Genomic DNA, 16,707 nt, shown 5'->3' with positions numbered 1-16,707 from the left:
TTCACCTCCAGGACTACTCTGAAACCATCCTCAAGGGAAGCTGTGAGTGATTTCTGCAGTTTCTTGCTTGGTTTGTTTTTAATTGTCTTATGATTCTAACCAAATCTTCTGTCTTTAGCTGAAAAAAAAAATTCTGGTGACTTTCTTTCAAAATGTGCAAACTGGCTTTTATGTTCTGTTAAGGAGTCCTAGTTTTATATGATAGGGATCCTGTGTAGCTCCACGAAAATAAAACATTTATCTTAAAAAAACACATACATGTATCCTATGCATTTTTATTTTATTTTTTTAAAGATTTATTTATTTATTTATTTCTCTCCCCTTCCCTCCCACCCCGGTTGTCTGTTCTCTGTGTCTATTTGCTGGGTCTTCTTTGTCCGCTTATGTTGTTGTCAGTGGCATGGGAATCTGTGTTTCTTTTTGTTGCGTCATCTTGGTGTGTCAGCTCTCCATGTGTGCGGCACCATTCCTGGGCAGGCTGCACTTTCTTTTGTGCTGGGCGGCTCTCCTTACGGGGCGCACTCCTTGCGCGTGGGGCTCCCCTACACGGGAGACACCCCTGCGTGGCAGGGCACTCCTTGCGCACATCAGCACTGCGCATGGGCCAGCTCCACAAGGGTCAAGGAGGCCCGGGGTTTGAACCGTGGACTTCCCATGTGGTAGACGGATGCCCTAACCACTGGGCCAAGTCTGCTGCCCCCTATGCATTTTTAGATCTGCTGCTGTAGTTGTGTGTGCTACCAAATAACTGGTAGGGGTCTGCCTGCATCTTCCCTGTAGAGTGCCCTGTAGAATTCCCTAGGTAATGTCTCTGGTGAGTCACGCTGTTTTGATGTATGAATTTTTGAGTGTGGTATTGATTGTGACAAGATATGTGCACTGTGTATAGACAGGGCCAAATTTTGAGCAGGTGAAATATTGGAAGTTATTAAAGTCAGGGAGCTCAATGTTATTGAAATAACAAATGCACCCATGTTCATTTAAGAAATGTATTGCCATTTAAAAACCTAAGTGGAGAAAAATACAACTATCACAAATAAATCCTAGTTTTGGTTGGTCTTATATTACAGGGACACTTGCTAAAGCAGAAAATGGAAATAAAGTCTTGTGTTTGTAAATAAAATATTTGATTTATTGCAATTTTCAGTAATCCCAGTAAGACATTGCACTTACAGGAACTGGTAGATTTTTTGCGGCCAAAAGTAAAAAACAAAAAACGCCTTAATTGCCTCTGTGTATTCATCAAGAAATCACACTTCTTGGCGTGAACACCCGGCAGACTAGTGCCAGCTGTGTATGCTGGTGACATTAGTTAATCAGTTCTTGGCTAAAGTCGATGCTAACTGTTTGCACTGCAGTGCTGATTCTGGGGCTTCCCATATAATTCCAAAGTACTGAGGTTTACGGTTCCTTACTAAACTTAAAATACATATGGTCTATTGTTTTTTATGAAAAGTTCTATATTGGCAAGATAGAAAATCATGAGTCTACTGCATATTCATGAAACAAAATCTTTTAAAAATTCAAAACTGCAAAAATTTTTGGTAAACTTGCCACTCTAGGGAGATGCGTCCTCTTTAATGTAGTGCTTACTTTCTCTCCCAGTGCTGAACTCCTTCGGGAGAGAATGTGCACACCACAAGGAGAAGCTCGCACACAGCAGTGCAGAACACAGGCTTTGGATCACGATTTCCATTTCCTTCTGTGCAAATGCGGAACAAATCATGATATTTTGGAGGCGGTGGAACTGGAGCTGGGAAAAGCCAAAACTGCAGTCAGTTTCCTGGGGCACCAAACTGCAAGAGGTTCTAAAGCTTCTGTGGAAATACAATGTGATGGAGAAAATTGGTCTTCCCCAGGGTTCGCAGGTAGAAAACAGGACACAGAGTTATCTGAAATTCAAATTTAACTGGGTGTCCTATATTTTTATTTGTTAAACTGGGACCCTAGACTTATCAGGACTTCTCACACAAAGAATATCATTTGGGAATGAAGAGTCATTTTAAAAAGGTTCTCAGAGGGGAAATTAATAATAAAGAGTTCATGACTAATCACAGATAGTCTAACTTCCTTTAAAGAGGATCAGACTAATTAAATGCAGAGTTTTAAAAATGGAATTATATGAATAAAGCATAAATCCATCCAAAGTGTACAATCATTGGTGTTGATTCTGTTATACAATCACATAGTTGTGCTTTCATCACTCCAATCATTTTAGAACATTTTCATTATTCCAGTAATAATAAAACACCAAACAAACAAAACTCATCACCTTTCACTCTCTCTGTGCTTCGCCTGCCATCCATAGCTGCTATTCTGTTTCCTTCTCTCTAGTTCAGTTGTATTTATATTTTGTAAAAACAGTCTTACGTAAGCAATATCATCCATATTTGTATTTTACATGAGGTTTCAGTATGTTATACAGTTCCATGTTGTTATATTTTTTAGCTTTCCTTCTAGTAATTTAAATGTTCTTATACTTCCCTTTCAACCACTGTCATACCAATATAATGCTCTGGTAGTCACAAACACCATGATGTGCTCTCACCATTTCCATTCATTTCCAAAGATTTACAACCTTTTAACCAATTCTGCACAGACTGTCAGCTTTCAATTCTGTACCCTCATCCCTCATTCTATTTTCTGTTGAACTATATTCTAATTATTAATTCCATGAATTTACATAGTTCATAATAGCACAATCACAATCAGTATTTGTCTTTTTGTGTCTGGCTTGCTTCTTTCAGTGTAATGTCATCCAGGTTCAACCATGTTGTCATATGCGTCACAACTTCATTTCTTCTTAGAGCTGCAAAATATTCTATAATGTGTATACACCACACTTTGTTTATCTATTCATCAATTGATGGATACCTGGGTTGTTTCCCACTTTTGGTTATCGTGAATAACTCCATCATGAACATCAGTGAACAGACATCTGTTTTTGTCACTGCTCTCAGTACTTCTGGTTATGTACATAGCAATGGTATTGTTGGGTCCCACGGCAAGTCTATATTCAACTTCCGTAGGAACTGTCGAACAGTCCTCCACAGTGGCTGTATTATTCCACAGGCCCCATAATAGAGAATAAGCATTCCTAATTCTCTATATCCTCTCCAACATTTACAGTTTTCCAACTTTTTAATAGTGGTCAGTCTAAGAGGTGTGAAACAACATCGCAGTGTAGTTTTCATTTGCATTTCCCTAATCACTAGTGAGGTTGAACATTTTTTCATGTGTTTCTTTGCCATTTGTATTTCTTCTTTGGACAGTTGTATTTTCAAGACTTTTGCCCATTTTTTAATCAGGTAGTTTGTCTTTTTATTGTGAGTTGTATGATCCTTTTATATATCATGGATATTAAACCCTTATTGGATATGTGTGATTGCCAAATATTTTCTCTCACTGAGTCGGCTGCTTTTTCACCTTTTGGCAAAGTCCTTTGAGGTGCAAAAGTTGAATTTTGAGGAGGTCTCATTTTCTGATTTTTTTATTGTTGTTGCTTGTGCTTTGGGTGTAAGGTTTAAGAAACTACCACCTACCACAAGATCTTGAAGATGTTTTCTGACATTTTCTTCCAGGAGTTTTATGGTGATTTTATATTTAGGTCCTTGATCCATTTTGAGTTAATTTTAGTTTAAGGTGTGAGAGAGGGGTCTTCTTTCTTTCTCTTGGATATGGCTGTCCAGTTCTCCCAGCATTGTTTGTTAAATAAAGGGTTCTGGGCCAACCAGGTGGGCTTAATAGCTTTGTCAAAAATCACTTAACTGTAGATGTGAGGGTCTATTTCTGAGTTCTCGATTCTCTTCCATTGGTCAGTCTGTCTTTATGATAGTATCATGGTGTTTTTACCAGTGTAGCTAAGTAATATGCTTTAAAGTAAAGAAATGAGAATCCTCTAATTTCATTCTTTTTAAAGACTTTTTTTTTGGCTATTCAGGTCTCCTTACCCTTCCAAATAAATTTGATGATTGACTTTTTGATTTCTGCAAAAAAAAAAAAACTGTTGGGATTTTTTTGGGATTGAGTTGAATTTGTAAATCAGTTTAGATTGAGTTGACATCTTTAACAATATTTAATCTTCTAATCCAAGAACACGGAATGAACTTTGATTTATTTAAGTCTTCTTCAGTTTCTGTTAGCAATGTTTTGTAGTTTTCTGAATACATGCCCTTGATGTCCTCAGTTAAATTTATTCCTCAATACTTGATTCTTTTAGTCACTGTTATAAATGGAGTTTTTCCTGATTTCCTCCTCAAATTGTATGTCAATAGTGTATAGAAATGCTATTTTTGCATATTAATCTTGTATCCCCGCTTTACTGAACTTGCCTATTCTAGAAGGCTTGTTGTGGATTTTTCAGTATTTTCTAGTTATAGGATCGTATTATAAATGAATAGTGAAAATTTTACTTCTCCCTTTCCAATTTGGGGGCCTTTTATTTCTTTATCTAGCCTAATTGTTCTAGCTAGAATGTCTGGCACAAAATTGAATAATAATGGTTACAGTGTCATCCTTGTCTTGTTCCTGATCAGTGGGAAAGTTTTCAGTTTTTCACCATTGAGTACAATGCTAGCTATAGGTTTTTCATATATGCACTTAACCATATTGAGAAAGCTTCCTTCTATTCCTATCTTTTGGAATGTTTTTATCAAGAAAGGGTGCTGTATTTTGTCAAATGCCTTTTCTGCATCAATCGAGAGGATCATGTGATTTTTCTTATTCGATTTTTTTGATGTGGTTTATTACACTAATTGATTTTTTTGTGTTGAACCACCCTCACATGCCTGGGATAAAACCCGCTTGATCGTGGTGTATAATTCTTTTAATGTGCTTTTGGATTCTGTTGTAAGTATTTTGTTTAGGATTTTTGCACCTATATTCATTAAAAATATTGGTTTGTGATTTTCTTTTTTTTTGTAATATCTTTATCTGGTTTTGGTATTAGGGTGACTTTGGCTTCATAGAATGAATTTGGTACATTCTTTCCTGTTCAATATTTTGGAAGAGCTTGAGCAAGATTTGTATTAGCTGGTCTTTGAATGATTGGTAGAATTCACCTGTGAAGTCATCTGGTCCTGGGCTTTTCATCTTCAGGAGATTTTTGATGACTATTTCAGTCTCTTCACTTGTGATTGGTTTGCTGATGTCTTCTATATCTTCTAGGGTGTATGTCCATCTCATCTACATTGCCTAGGTTTTTTTGGCATACAGTTGTTCATAGTATCCTCTTATGATCTCTCTTATTTCTGCGGGGTCTGTAGTAATGTCTCCCCTCTCATTTCTGATTTTATTTATTTTCATCTTCTATCTTTTTTCTTTGTCAGTCTAGCTAAGAGTTTGTCAATTTTGTTGATCTTCTCAAAGAGCCAACTTTTGGTTTTGTTGATTCTCTCTTGTTTTTTGTTGTTCTCAATTTCATTTATTTCTGCTACAATCTTTACTATATCTTTCCTTTGGTTTAGTTTGGGATTAGATCGTTGCTCTTTTTCTAGTTCCTCTAGGTGTACAGAGCTTTAATTTTAGCTTTTTCTTATTTTTTAATATAAGCATTGAGGGCTATAAATTTCCCTCACAATACTGCCTTTGCAGAGTCTTCTAGGTTTTGCCATGTTGTGTTCTCATTTTCATTTATCTCAAGATATTTGCTGAATTTTCTTGCAATTTCTTCTTTGACCCACTGAATGTGTTGTTTAATCTTCATATATTTATGAATTTCATTTTTTCCATCTATTACTGATTTCCAGTTTCAATCCATTATGATCAGAGAAAGTGTTTTGTATAATTTCAATCTTCTTAAATTTATTGAGTCTTGTCTTATGACCCAACATATGGTTTATTTTGGAGAAAGTTCCGTGAGCACTTGTAAAGAACGTATATGCTGTTCTTTTGGGGTACAATGCTCTATAGATGTCTGTTAGGTCTAGCTCATTTATTATATTATGTAAGCTCTCTGTTTCTTTATTTATCCTCTGTCCAGATCTTCTATCCATACTGAGACTTGTATATTGAAGGCTCCAACTATAGTTGAAGAGACATCTGTTTCTTCCTTCAGCTTTGCGAGTGTGTGCCTCATGTATCTAGGGACACTGGGATTAGGTGCATAAATATTTAGTAGAGTTAATTCTTCTTGGTGAATTTACCCTTTTATTAATATATAATGACCTTCTTCATCATATAACAGCTTTGCATTTAAAATTTATTTTGTCTGATATTAGTATCACTATTCCAGTTCTTTTTTGGTTACTATTTACATGGAATATCTTTTTCCAACTTTTCACTTTTAACCTGGTTGTGTCCTTACATCTCAGGTGATTCTCTTGTAGACAACATATAGATGGCTCATGTTTTTAAAATCATTATATCAGTCTATGTCTTTTGATTGGGGAGTTCAGACCATTAACATTCAATATTATTACTGTAAAGGCTTCTTTATTTCATCCATTTTTTTCATGTGGCTTTCTGTTGTCATATTGTACCATTGTCTGTCTTTTTACCCTTTAATTTACCCTTCCTAATAATCTTCATTTCTACACTCTTCTCCAAGTCTCTTGTACTTTTTTTCTTTCAATTCAGGCTGCAGCATTCCCCTTAGTACCTCTTGTAATTTTTTTTTTTCCGGTAATATAGTCCCTCGGTTTTTGTTCATCTGTGAAGACTTTGAACTCACCCTCATTTCTGAAGGATAGCTTTGTTGGATACAGAATTCCTACCTGACAGTTTTTCTCTTTCAGTACCTTAGAAATATACCCTTTTCTTCTCTCCTCCATGGTTTCTGATGAGAGGTCAGCACTCAATCTTATTGAGGTTCCCTTGTTTGTGATGCTCTGCTTTTCTCTTGCTGCTTTCAGAATCCTCTCTTTATCTCTGATATTTGTTATTCTGAATAGTAGGTGTCTCGGGCTAAGTCTATTTGGAGTTGTTCTGTTTGAGGTGTGTTGTCCTTCGATATTGATATTTATATCTTTCATAACGTTTGGGAAGTTTTTAGTTATTATGTCCTCAAATATTCTTTCTTCCCCTTTTCCATTATCTTCTCCTTCTGAGACACCAATAGTGCATATGTTTGTGTGTTTCACCTTGTCATTCAATTTCCTGAGACCCTGTTCCATTTTTTCCCATTCTCTTCTCTTTTTGTTCTCCTGTCTTTCCAGTGTTAATGTTCTGTCTTCAAAATGTTTTTGAGCAATTCAGTTCTGCACTTACATGCCTCAAATATGTTTTTAATCTTATCCATCATGCCTTTCATTCCCATAAGACATGTTAGTTTTCTTTGCAGACTTTCTAATTGTTCTTTATGCTCACTCAGTATCTTCTTAATATCCTTTTCTGTTTAGTCATATTTTCTTTCAATTCTTTAAATTGATTTATGAGAGCTGTGTGATTATCATTAATAATCATCTTAAATCCTGTATCTCCTCGTGATATTTGTTTTTTTGGCCAGGACATGTGCTCCTCCTGTTTACTTGCTTGGCTTGTAATTTTTTTCTGATGTCTAGGCATCTGAATGATGGCCAATTTCTCTCTCTCACCTATTTTTTTTTCCTTCATGACTCTTCTTTGATATTTGGTTTAACTTACTGTAAGTCTTTAAAATTGCCTGGCTTAAGTTATCAAAATTGGGCCAAGGATTCACTAATGGGGTGTAGATTTTCTCCCAGGAATTAGACAACAGAGAGACTCAAAAGCACTTTTTGTCCATGCAATTTCAAGACTAGTCAGCAGATGGCACTCATTGGCACACCTTTCCACAGAGAAGAAATCTGTTTTTTTTTGTTTGAGGTGGCCAGAGCTGAGTTTCAAAGAGGACCCCACCAGCTGAATTCACTGAGGAAAGCCCCGTTTTTCCTTGTAATGGTTGACAGGGAGGAAGATGTCTGTTCCCCTCTTAGTCATATGCGGTGAGCCAGGGATTTTACTCCAGCTAATATCATGGGGGTGGGGGAGAGGAGCCCTTGCTGGCAACCATGGTGACTTGATAACTCACCATTGTTGTTTCGGATTCTTTGTCTTTCCATCCCTCACCCTCCTGAGAGTTCTGAAGCACTATTCTGGTTGCTGATCCCCAAAGCAGGTGTCTTAAACAGCTTTTGCTCTTTCTTCATTGTTTTTGTGAGTTAACTGAGCCCTGCCTGCCTAATCTGACACCATCTTCCCACAACTCCCCAGGATTGGTTTTTGTTGCTGGGGTTCATGGGTGCTTGATTTTGTTTTTTTTGTTTGTTGAACAAGGTATGCAAATCTGACCCACTGCTAAACTGCTCCTGGGAAGGGAGCAGCTGGAGGCAGTTACTGCCTGGTCCTCCTTCTCTCACTTCTTCCTCACCGTGTTCAGCTTCTTTGCTAAACAAATATTGAACCAATAGTCAAAGAATGTTTGAAGTGACCTCTGAATATCAGCCTATTTTGGATAGTTGTACATCTCTGGGTAGCCTTGATCACGATATGGTAGTTAAGGGTGCAGTTGGCTAGACCAAATGGAGTGGGCTCCGGTCCTAGGCTACCCTCACTGGATGTGAGATACAGGGAAAATTCCTAAACAATTCCAAGCTCAGGTTCATCTATAGGATAATAATACCTACCTTGTAAGGCTTTATGAGGATTAAATGAGTTAAATCAAGTAGAGTAAGTATATTGATTGACCACTGTGTATTAGTAATAGTTCTCTAAGGAAACATAACTGGCAAAAGATATCTGTAAGTATTATGAGATTTTGTGTAATGATACACAAATTCAAATTCTGCAGGGCAGGCTGCAAGCCCACGACTGGGATGAAGGTCCTTGATGAGTACCCCAGGACAATCTGGCTGTCTGAAAGTAGAGAAGGGAATTCTCTCTCTGAATGCTGATATCACTTCTCCTTTTAAGGCCTTCAGCTGATTGGAGGAGATGTCACTCATTGCTGACAGCAATTTCTTCAGTTGATTGTAGATGAACCAGCCATCTATGCAATCAACTCAATGTTAAGTAAAGTCCAAGAAATGCCCTTGTATTACAATTAGCCCAGTGCTTGCTTGACCAAACAACTAGACATAATTACCTGGCTGAGTTGACACATTAGTTTAATATTACACCCTGGTAAGAGCACAATAAATACTAGCTGCAGTTTTTATTATCATTGCCCAAAACATAGCACTTACGAGCTTATGTTATAGTTGTTTTCCTTTCTTAGGTTTTCTTAGTTTCTTAGTCTTTCTTAGTTGACTGTATATACTTTGAGGAAAGGAAATAAATCCTATTTATGCTGAATTCACATTATATAACATGGTGGTAGACAGTGGATGTGTATTTGCTAAATTGAATGAATATAGATATCTATTGTCCCTGTGGATTTAGGAAATAAACTCCTGTGGTTGTTTCCTCGGCAGTTATATTTACAAAATGGTACTCTAGGCCAGAACTTCCCAACTGACATGCAGCATTATCATTTCTGAGAGACAGATTCCCTCAGCCTTCCAGCAGGTGACTTCTGGACATGACTCAGTTTACCCCAGCTTGCCATGCAAATGTAATTTTCTATGAATGCCATGACATAAAAGATTGGGAAGCACTGTTCTAGGGAGTGGTGTAAAACATTCAGTTGTTAGAAAATAGTCCAGAGAATTTGATACCATTTTTGCAAAATAAAGCAAGTTTTTAATTTTCAGCTAGTGAGTTCACTAGATAAAGATTGGAAATGGAAACATTGTATTGAGGTTGTTTGAGAGGGTTGTAATTGTGGGTGATTTCCCCTATTTTCCCCCCAAATGCATTTCTGTAGTTGAGAGAAGAAAAATCCTCAAAATGTTATTTTAAAAACATTTTTAAGACTGACTTTTTAAATGTTATTTTCTTTGTACTTTCAAGTTAGTAAACTATGAATAATGATATAAAATAGATATACAGTAATTTTTATATTATGAACAGTAGAGCAGTCTTCAGTAGGAGTTAAATAAAATCTCACCTTTCCTCTATATAAAAAAATGTGTTTATCAAGGAAAAATAAAAAACTGTCCATTTAGTAGAAAGTACAAAATGTTGAAACTTGAGCACCGATATAAAGGGAATTTTCAAATACAAAGAGCATAAACATATTTGAAATAAGAAAAAAAGTTATTTTAAAGTGAAATGAATTTAATGAAACAACAGTAAGACAATAAATGCTCAATGCATTTGTTGAATGAATGTGCAATAAACAAGCGCCTACTTTGTGCCAGGTGCTGTAGTAGGCACGCCAGGTGTCAGGCGTGGTCCCTGCATTGTGGTCTGGGGAAGAGTGAAGTTTATGTTCTTATCGAACATTTTTTGTTATTTACTTATTTGAATTGAGTGGATTATAAACCCACAGGGTTACTAATAGTGAATTCTAAGCACATGATTTCTGAATCTTCCTAAACCCAGGGTTGCTGTTTTCTAGGAAATGTCAGTGAGGACTCTTTGATCCCTTTCTTTGATTAAAACTCATTAGATTGACTCCCATCAGAATGGCTGGATTGTTCTTCCTCTTATTGATTCATCTTGGCCCACCCAGAAATGTTGTACCACCTTTTTTGCACATTTATGTTGGTTTTTAAAGATCCTTGCAGTCAGCTTGGCATTTTCCCATCCATAAAAGCTCAAAGGCATCTGAAGAATTCTAGATCTTTTAATAAGATGATTTATTAAAATGGGAATCAGTATGGTAAACAAGTTATCATGCCACATGAGTAACTAACCATAATTGTGAACACATAATAAGAGTTTATTATGATATTCAAGTAAAGCTACCATAAAAATGATCTGGCACCTTTCGTGATTTATATATTTGTTCTTGGAATGCGTTGTAATTAGAGAAAAATGGTTCATATGATGCTTGAATAAATGACTATAATTAGTATTACTTTCATGCAGTCAAGCCGCATTTTTAGTTTTCCTGATACTATGCACCCTTTCATCATCCTCATGCACCCACCGACACTTGCAGATGAGAAGAGACAAAGATCTGTAATCCTGCTCAGCAGCAGATAAGCCCTTGTCATCCATCTCTCTCTGTGCCAGCCTTGAGATTTGCTGGGTCCTTTTCCTGAGCCTCTGTCCCACCCCCACTCTCCAACAGCAAGCACAGTTTCAATCAGAGCTGTATAATGCTTTGCATCTTCCATCCTGGAGATGGAGAACAAGGCAACAGAAGCTCTGAAGCCACAAGAATGGAGATTACCTGATGGCACAGGGAGGGAGAGAAGCTGACTGCACAATCACAATTCTGTATGTGAAGGGACAGATTGGTTTTAGATCCCTGATATCCAAAAGAATTAGAAGAGGGATAGAAGGAGAAAGGCTAGTCTAAGAAAGGTGGCTGTATATTTTATTGTCCAAACTGGAGCATAAAAATTTTTTTCTTTATTAGAGAAGTTGTGGGTTTACAGAACAATAATGCATAAAATACAGGAATTCCCATATACCACTCCCTCACCAACATTTTGCTTTGGTGTGGGACATTTATTATAATTGACGATAGCACATTTTTATAATTGTACTAGTAATTAAAGACCATGGTTTAACTTAGGTTTCACTATTTCTGTATTGTATAGTTTCATGGATTTTAAAAAATTTTTTTATTCTGTTACCATATATACAATCTAACATTTTCCCTTTTAATTTCATTCAGATCTGTATTTCAGCACAGTTAATTGTGTTCACAATATTGTGTTACCATCACCAACATCTATTACCTAAACACTTTCTTCATTTCAAATAAGAACATTTTAAGCTTTAATTTCCCATTCCCTATCTCCACCCTGTCCCCTGGTAACCTATATTCTAGATTCTGGGTTGCTTCCATCTTTTGGCAATTGTGAATAATGACGCTGTGAACATTGGTGCGCAAATATCTGTTTGAGTCCCTGCTCTTAGTTCTTTGGGATATACACCTACTAATAAAATGGTGGCACTTTTGAGAACAAATGGGTACACTTAATTTCACTGGGATGGAAGGTATAAGCCCATGAGTGTCCAAGGAAAACCCACACTACTTCAAAGTGGGCCTTAGAGAGAGTAGGAGAGGTATGGTTATTGTCGCACCTGACAGGGTATGTGGACGCTCTTGTAAGTGTCATGGGAGCGAAGACTGTATGATACTGAGACAAGCACAGCATCTGGATGCTAAAGCTCCATCCTATTTAGTCTCCATATCTTTCTCCTCTCGTTCATTCCTGCTAGAAGAATAATTTTCCTAAAGGATGGCTCTGATTTTTTTCAGTATTCTCAAAATCTCCTGGCACCCCATGGTTAGCAGAATAAAACCTGCACCTGTGACTGGTGAGTATTTGTCCAATCAGGTTCCAATCTTATTTTTCATTCTTCCTCTTTGTCTAACCCGTTGAAACTACTGGCTACACCTGGTCTATAATTTCCTATCTCTATGCCTTTGCTCATGCTTTATCGTCCTGCTACCTAGAAACCTTTTACTTCGGTTTATGCTTATATAATACTAATTGTTCTCCATGACCAAGTTCAAATGTCAGCTAAAATGCTGTGGAAAGCTAAGTATTGGAAGAAAAACAGTTCTCTGTGAAGCCTTCTAATCACTCTTGCTTCATTCACCTTGAACTCCCACGAGTCTTTATGTGAACTCTGGGTACCTCTATACGGACCTATATGGCCACTCTGATCCTTCATCACTATTTAGATAGAGGTCTTACATCCCCTTATACACCAGCTGTTGCAGGGCAGAATCAATGTTTGATTCCTCCTTGTCACTCTCAAAGAACTTTTCATTCTGCCTTTTACTTGGTAGACATTCAAGAGACATTTGTTGAATGAAAGAGGTTAGAAACAAAGCAATTCAACATTGCTTTGGGACAACATTTGTGAAACAACAGTACTTCCTGTTTTGCTCGTTTAGAAACTTGGGACTGGGAGAGGTGTGAGCATCTGCTTCTTGCTGGCCCTGGGGACTGGAAAAGGTGAACCAGCTTCCTTGATTTAGATCTGCTGTGATCTCTCAAATCAGAGCTTGCTTTTGGCATGGATGGGCATTCAGTGATCCTCTTGCTAAATGGACTGTGCATGACTGTATCTAGGTCCTTCTTGATGTCAGCTTTGGCCAACAACTGGCCCTGTGGAGCTCTGTCTCTAGGCATCTTTTTGCCTAAATACTTAGCCTGAAACTGTTTATGGTTGGCTTTCCTTTTATTAAATCAGCATCCTGTACACCTGCCTATCTGGCCTGGACTGTTAACTCAGGTCACTTTGAGAGCCAAAATGACTAACAGTAAAAAGAAAGGCTGTCAAATTCAATCTTCATCCCTAACTAATCATAATCCCTACTGTATGTCCTTGGCACAAATTGTGTTGCTGCCTGGGGTTTTTCCTTCTATGCAACGAGGTGTGCTAGGAAGTTGTGTTGATGAGGACTGCTCTTGCCATTTCACACACTGAAGGGGGTGCCAGAAGCTGCTTCCAAAAAGAATGAAATTCAAGGCATTTTTTTCCTCTGGCATTTGTGGTTCTGCATCTATGGAAATGAGATATATTAGATTTGGGTGGATATGACAAAAGATTTTCATTGACAAAAGTATATCAGAAACTGTATTTGATATTTTCTCTATTAGTCATCCCAGATTTATTTAACAGTCTACTCACCATTAAAGCCTGACCACTGCGAAGGTAAAGGGAATTTGACAATACATTCTATAGTGCCCTATATAACCTTTAGTTTACAGATCATTTTTAGCTTATAGGGGCCTATTACTATATAAACTTTCCTTGATAGGGCAGAATCAGAGAATACATCTTTCCAATCAAATTTTTAAGTATTTTGACTTAGAAGTAGATCTGGAGGATCCAGGCCTATTTAGACTGAGTCAGATTCTGAGTTTCCAAGAAATTACAGGGTAACAATTTGACATATCATCCTGGTTTAATTTTTATGATATTATTATTATTATTATAGGCTCAATATATATCTCCTCTTAGAACATAGACTTTTCCTAAGCTGGACAGGATCTTAAGAATTAATTTAGCGCCCCTCCCCCTTTCTCTTTTGGATATGAGGAAGCCAGGGCCCAGGGAGATTAAACCTCTTGCTCAAGGTAGAAATTTGCTAGTGGTAGGTCGAAATAAAAGTGGCCCAGTATCTTTTCCACCATATTCTATTGCTCACAGGATCTGCCTAGTTTCATGAGGAGGGGAAGTTAATCTTCTTGATGGAGATAATGACAAAAGCATTTGTGGCCATTTTTAATCCACCATACTCGTCAGGCAAAAATTTTACTTCATAATAATTTAGACTCTTTGGGATGTTTAGTGACTTTGTTTACTATTTTAACACCTTTATTAAGATATAATTCACATGCCATACAATTCACCCATTTAAAATATACAATTCAGTCATTTTTAGTATATTCACAGATATGTGCACCCATCACCACTATCAGTTTTAGAACATTTTCATCACCTAAACAGAAATCCTTACCCTTTAGCAATTATTCCCCTACCCTGCCAGTCCCCCTTCCCCCAGCCCTAACCAACCATGAATCTCTTTTCTGTTTCTATAGATACTCCCATTTTGGGCTTTCATATGAATGCAGCCATATAATATGTGGTCCTTTGTGCTCTGGTTTCTTTCACTTAGCATGATGTTTTCAAGGTTCATCCATGTTGCGGTATGTATTGTACTTCATTCCTTTTTATGGCTGAATATTATACCATTGTAAGACTGTATCTCATTTTGTTTACTCATTCATTCATTGATGGATATTTGAGTTGTTTCCATCTTTTGGCTACTATGAATAATGCTGTTATAAACATTTGTGTACAAGTTTCTAGGTGGACATATGTTTTTATTTCTCTTGGGAATACCTAGGAGTTGAATTGCTGGGTCATATGATAACTCTATGCTTAATTATTTGAGGAACTGTAAGACTGTTTTCTACAGTGGTTGCACCACTTTACATGTCTACTAGCAGTAAATGAGGGTTCTGACTTCTCTACATACATACTGTAGCAGTTTGACATAGTTAAGAATTCCAGTAGTAGATATTGGATTATGTTTGTAAACTGGTCTGTACCTGGGCAAGATTAAATTATGATTAGGGCTTTGATTGGGCCACATCAGTAGGGTGTTGAGTTCCTGCCCCTTGGTGGGTGGGGACTCAAGGATAAAAGGCATGACAAAGGACAGAGTTGGAGCTTTTTTGATGCTGGAAGTTTTTGATGTTGGACTTTTGATGTTAGAGTTTGAAGCTGAAGTCTTTAGTTGGAAGCCCCGGGAAATAAGCACACAGAGAGAAGCAAGCCCCAGGAAGAGAGGAACCCTGAGCCTGGAGAGAAACAAGACACGGGAAGAGAGGAACCCAGGAAGCCTGAACCCTTGCAGACATCGGCAGCCATCTTACTCCAACATGTGAAAATAGGCTTTGGTGAGGAAAGTATCTTACTCTTTATGGTATCTGTAAGCTCCTACCCTAAATAAATACCCTTTATGAGAACCAACAGACTTCTGGAATTTTGCATCAACACCCCTTTGGCTGACTATTACACATGCCAACACTTGTTTTAAGTGGACTTTTTGATTATAGCTATCCTAGTGGGTATGAAATGGTATCTCTTTATACTTTTTATTTGTATTTCTCTAATGACAGATAATGTTGAGCATCTTTTCATGTGGTTATTGCTGTTGGTATATCTTCTTTAGAGAAATGTCTATTCAAATACTTTGCCCATTTTAAATAGAATTTAAATAGTTTATTATTGAGTTGTGAGAGTTCTTTATATATTCTAGGTAAAATTCCCTCATCAGATATATGATTTGCAAATACTGTTTCCTATTCTGTTGAAGTAATACATGCCTATGTACAAATACAAAAAGTAAAAAGTGTATTATTCTTTCAACAAATGTTTATTGGACACCTGCTATATGCCAGGCACTGTTCTATGTGCTAGAGATAGAGTGGTAATCCAAACAGAGAAAATCCCTGCCTTCAGCGACTAGATTTAGTGGAGGCCAGAAACTAAATAAATAATATGCTAGAAAGTGGGATGTATTCAGGTGAAAATAAAGCAGGGTGAAAATAGGTTAAATGCATTTGAGAAGATTGTGATTGTAAATAGGATGGTTAGGGTAGGCTCATGAGAAGAGGATTTTTGCTTAGACTTGAAGTAGGTGAGTTCTGCAGATATCTGGGAAAAGTATCCCAGGCAGAAGGTATAGCTATCACAAGGGTCCTGAAGTGGGACAAAGGTCTTTCAGGAGCAGCAAAGACATCAATGTGGAGAAAAGCGAGTAGAAGGAGAATAGTAGGAGATGAGGGCTGAAAGGAAACAGGGAGTCAAGTTGGAAAGTGGGGGCCAGATTATATAGGCTCTGATTTTTACTCCAAGTGAAATGGAGCCATTGGAAAGTTCTAGGCAGAGGCATGACTTGATCCGATTTAAATTTTTAAAAAGATCTCTCTGGATCCTGTGTAAGGCCAAGGATGGAGGCAGAGAGACCAGATAGTGGGCTACTACAGTCATCTAGGGAAGAGATGATGGTGGCTTGCATCAGAGCCACAACAGTAGAAGTGGTGGAAAGTGGTTGGATTCTGGAAATATTATTTTATATATTTTATAAATATAAGTGTATTCTGTACAAATAGCAAAAATTAAATTTCACCCCCTCTTTTCCCTGGAGATAACCATAACACTAGTTTGCAGTTTTTTTGTCTAAACTTTTAGGTATTCCAAGTATTTGTAAACGTAACTGTG

General features: G+C 37.2%; 1 protein-coding gene across 4 annotated transcripts in view; it reads left to right on the top strand.

The window, feature by feature from the left end:
- The window catches only part of RAPGEF4 (Rap guanine nucleotide exchange factor 4), a 339,975-nt gene that overhangs the window by 41,035 nt on the left and 282,233 nt on the right, over positions 1-16,707 (top strand). The window contains exon 1 of one of the 4 annotated variants that reach the window (XM_058300635.2): positions 14,562-14,624. The exons of the other annotated variants lie outside the window; for them this stretch is intronic. Within the exon in view, the coding sequence (XP_058156618.1) occupies positions 14,617-14,624 (8 nt within the window). The 5' untranslated portion in view covers positions 14,562-14,616. Of the gene's footprint in view, positions 1-14,561; positions 14,625-16,707 lie in introns of those variants that run through there. 4 annotated transcript variants of the gene reach the window in all.

The sequence above is a fragment of the Dasypus novemcinctus genome, chromosome 7, assembly GCF_030445035.2.
Source record: "Dasypus novemcinctus isolate mDasNov1 chromosome 7, mDasNov1.1.hap2, whole genome shotgun sequence".
Lineage (NCBI taxonomy): Eukaryota > Metazoa > Chordata > Mammalia > Cingulata > Dasypodidae > Dasypus > Dasypus novemcinctus.
This window is presented reverse-complemented; position numbering and strand designations above follow the sequence as displayed.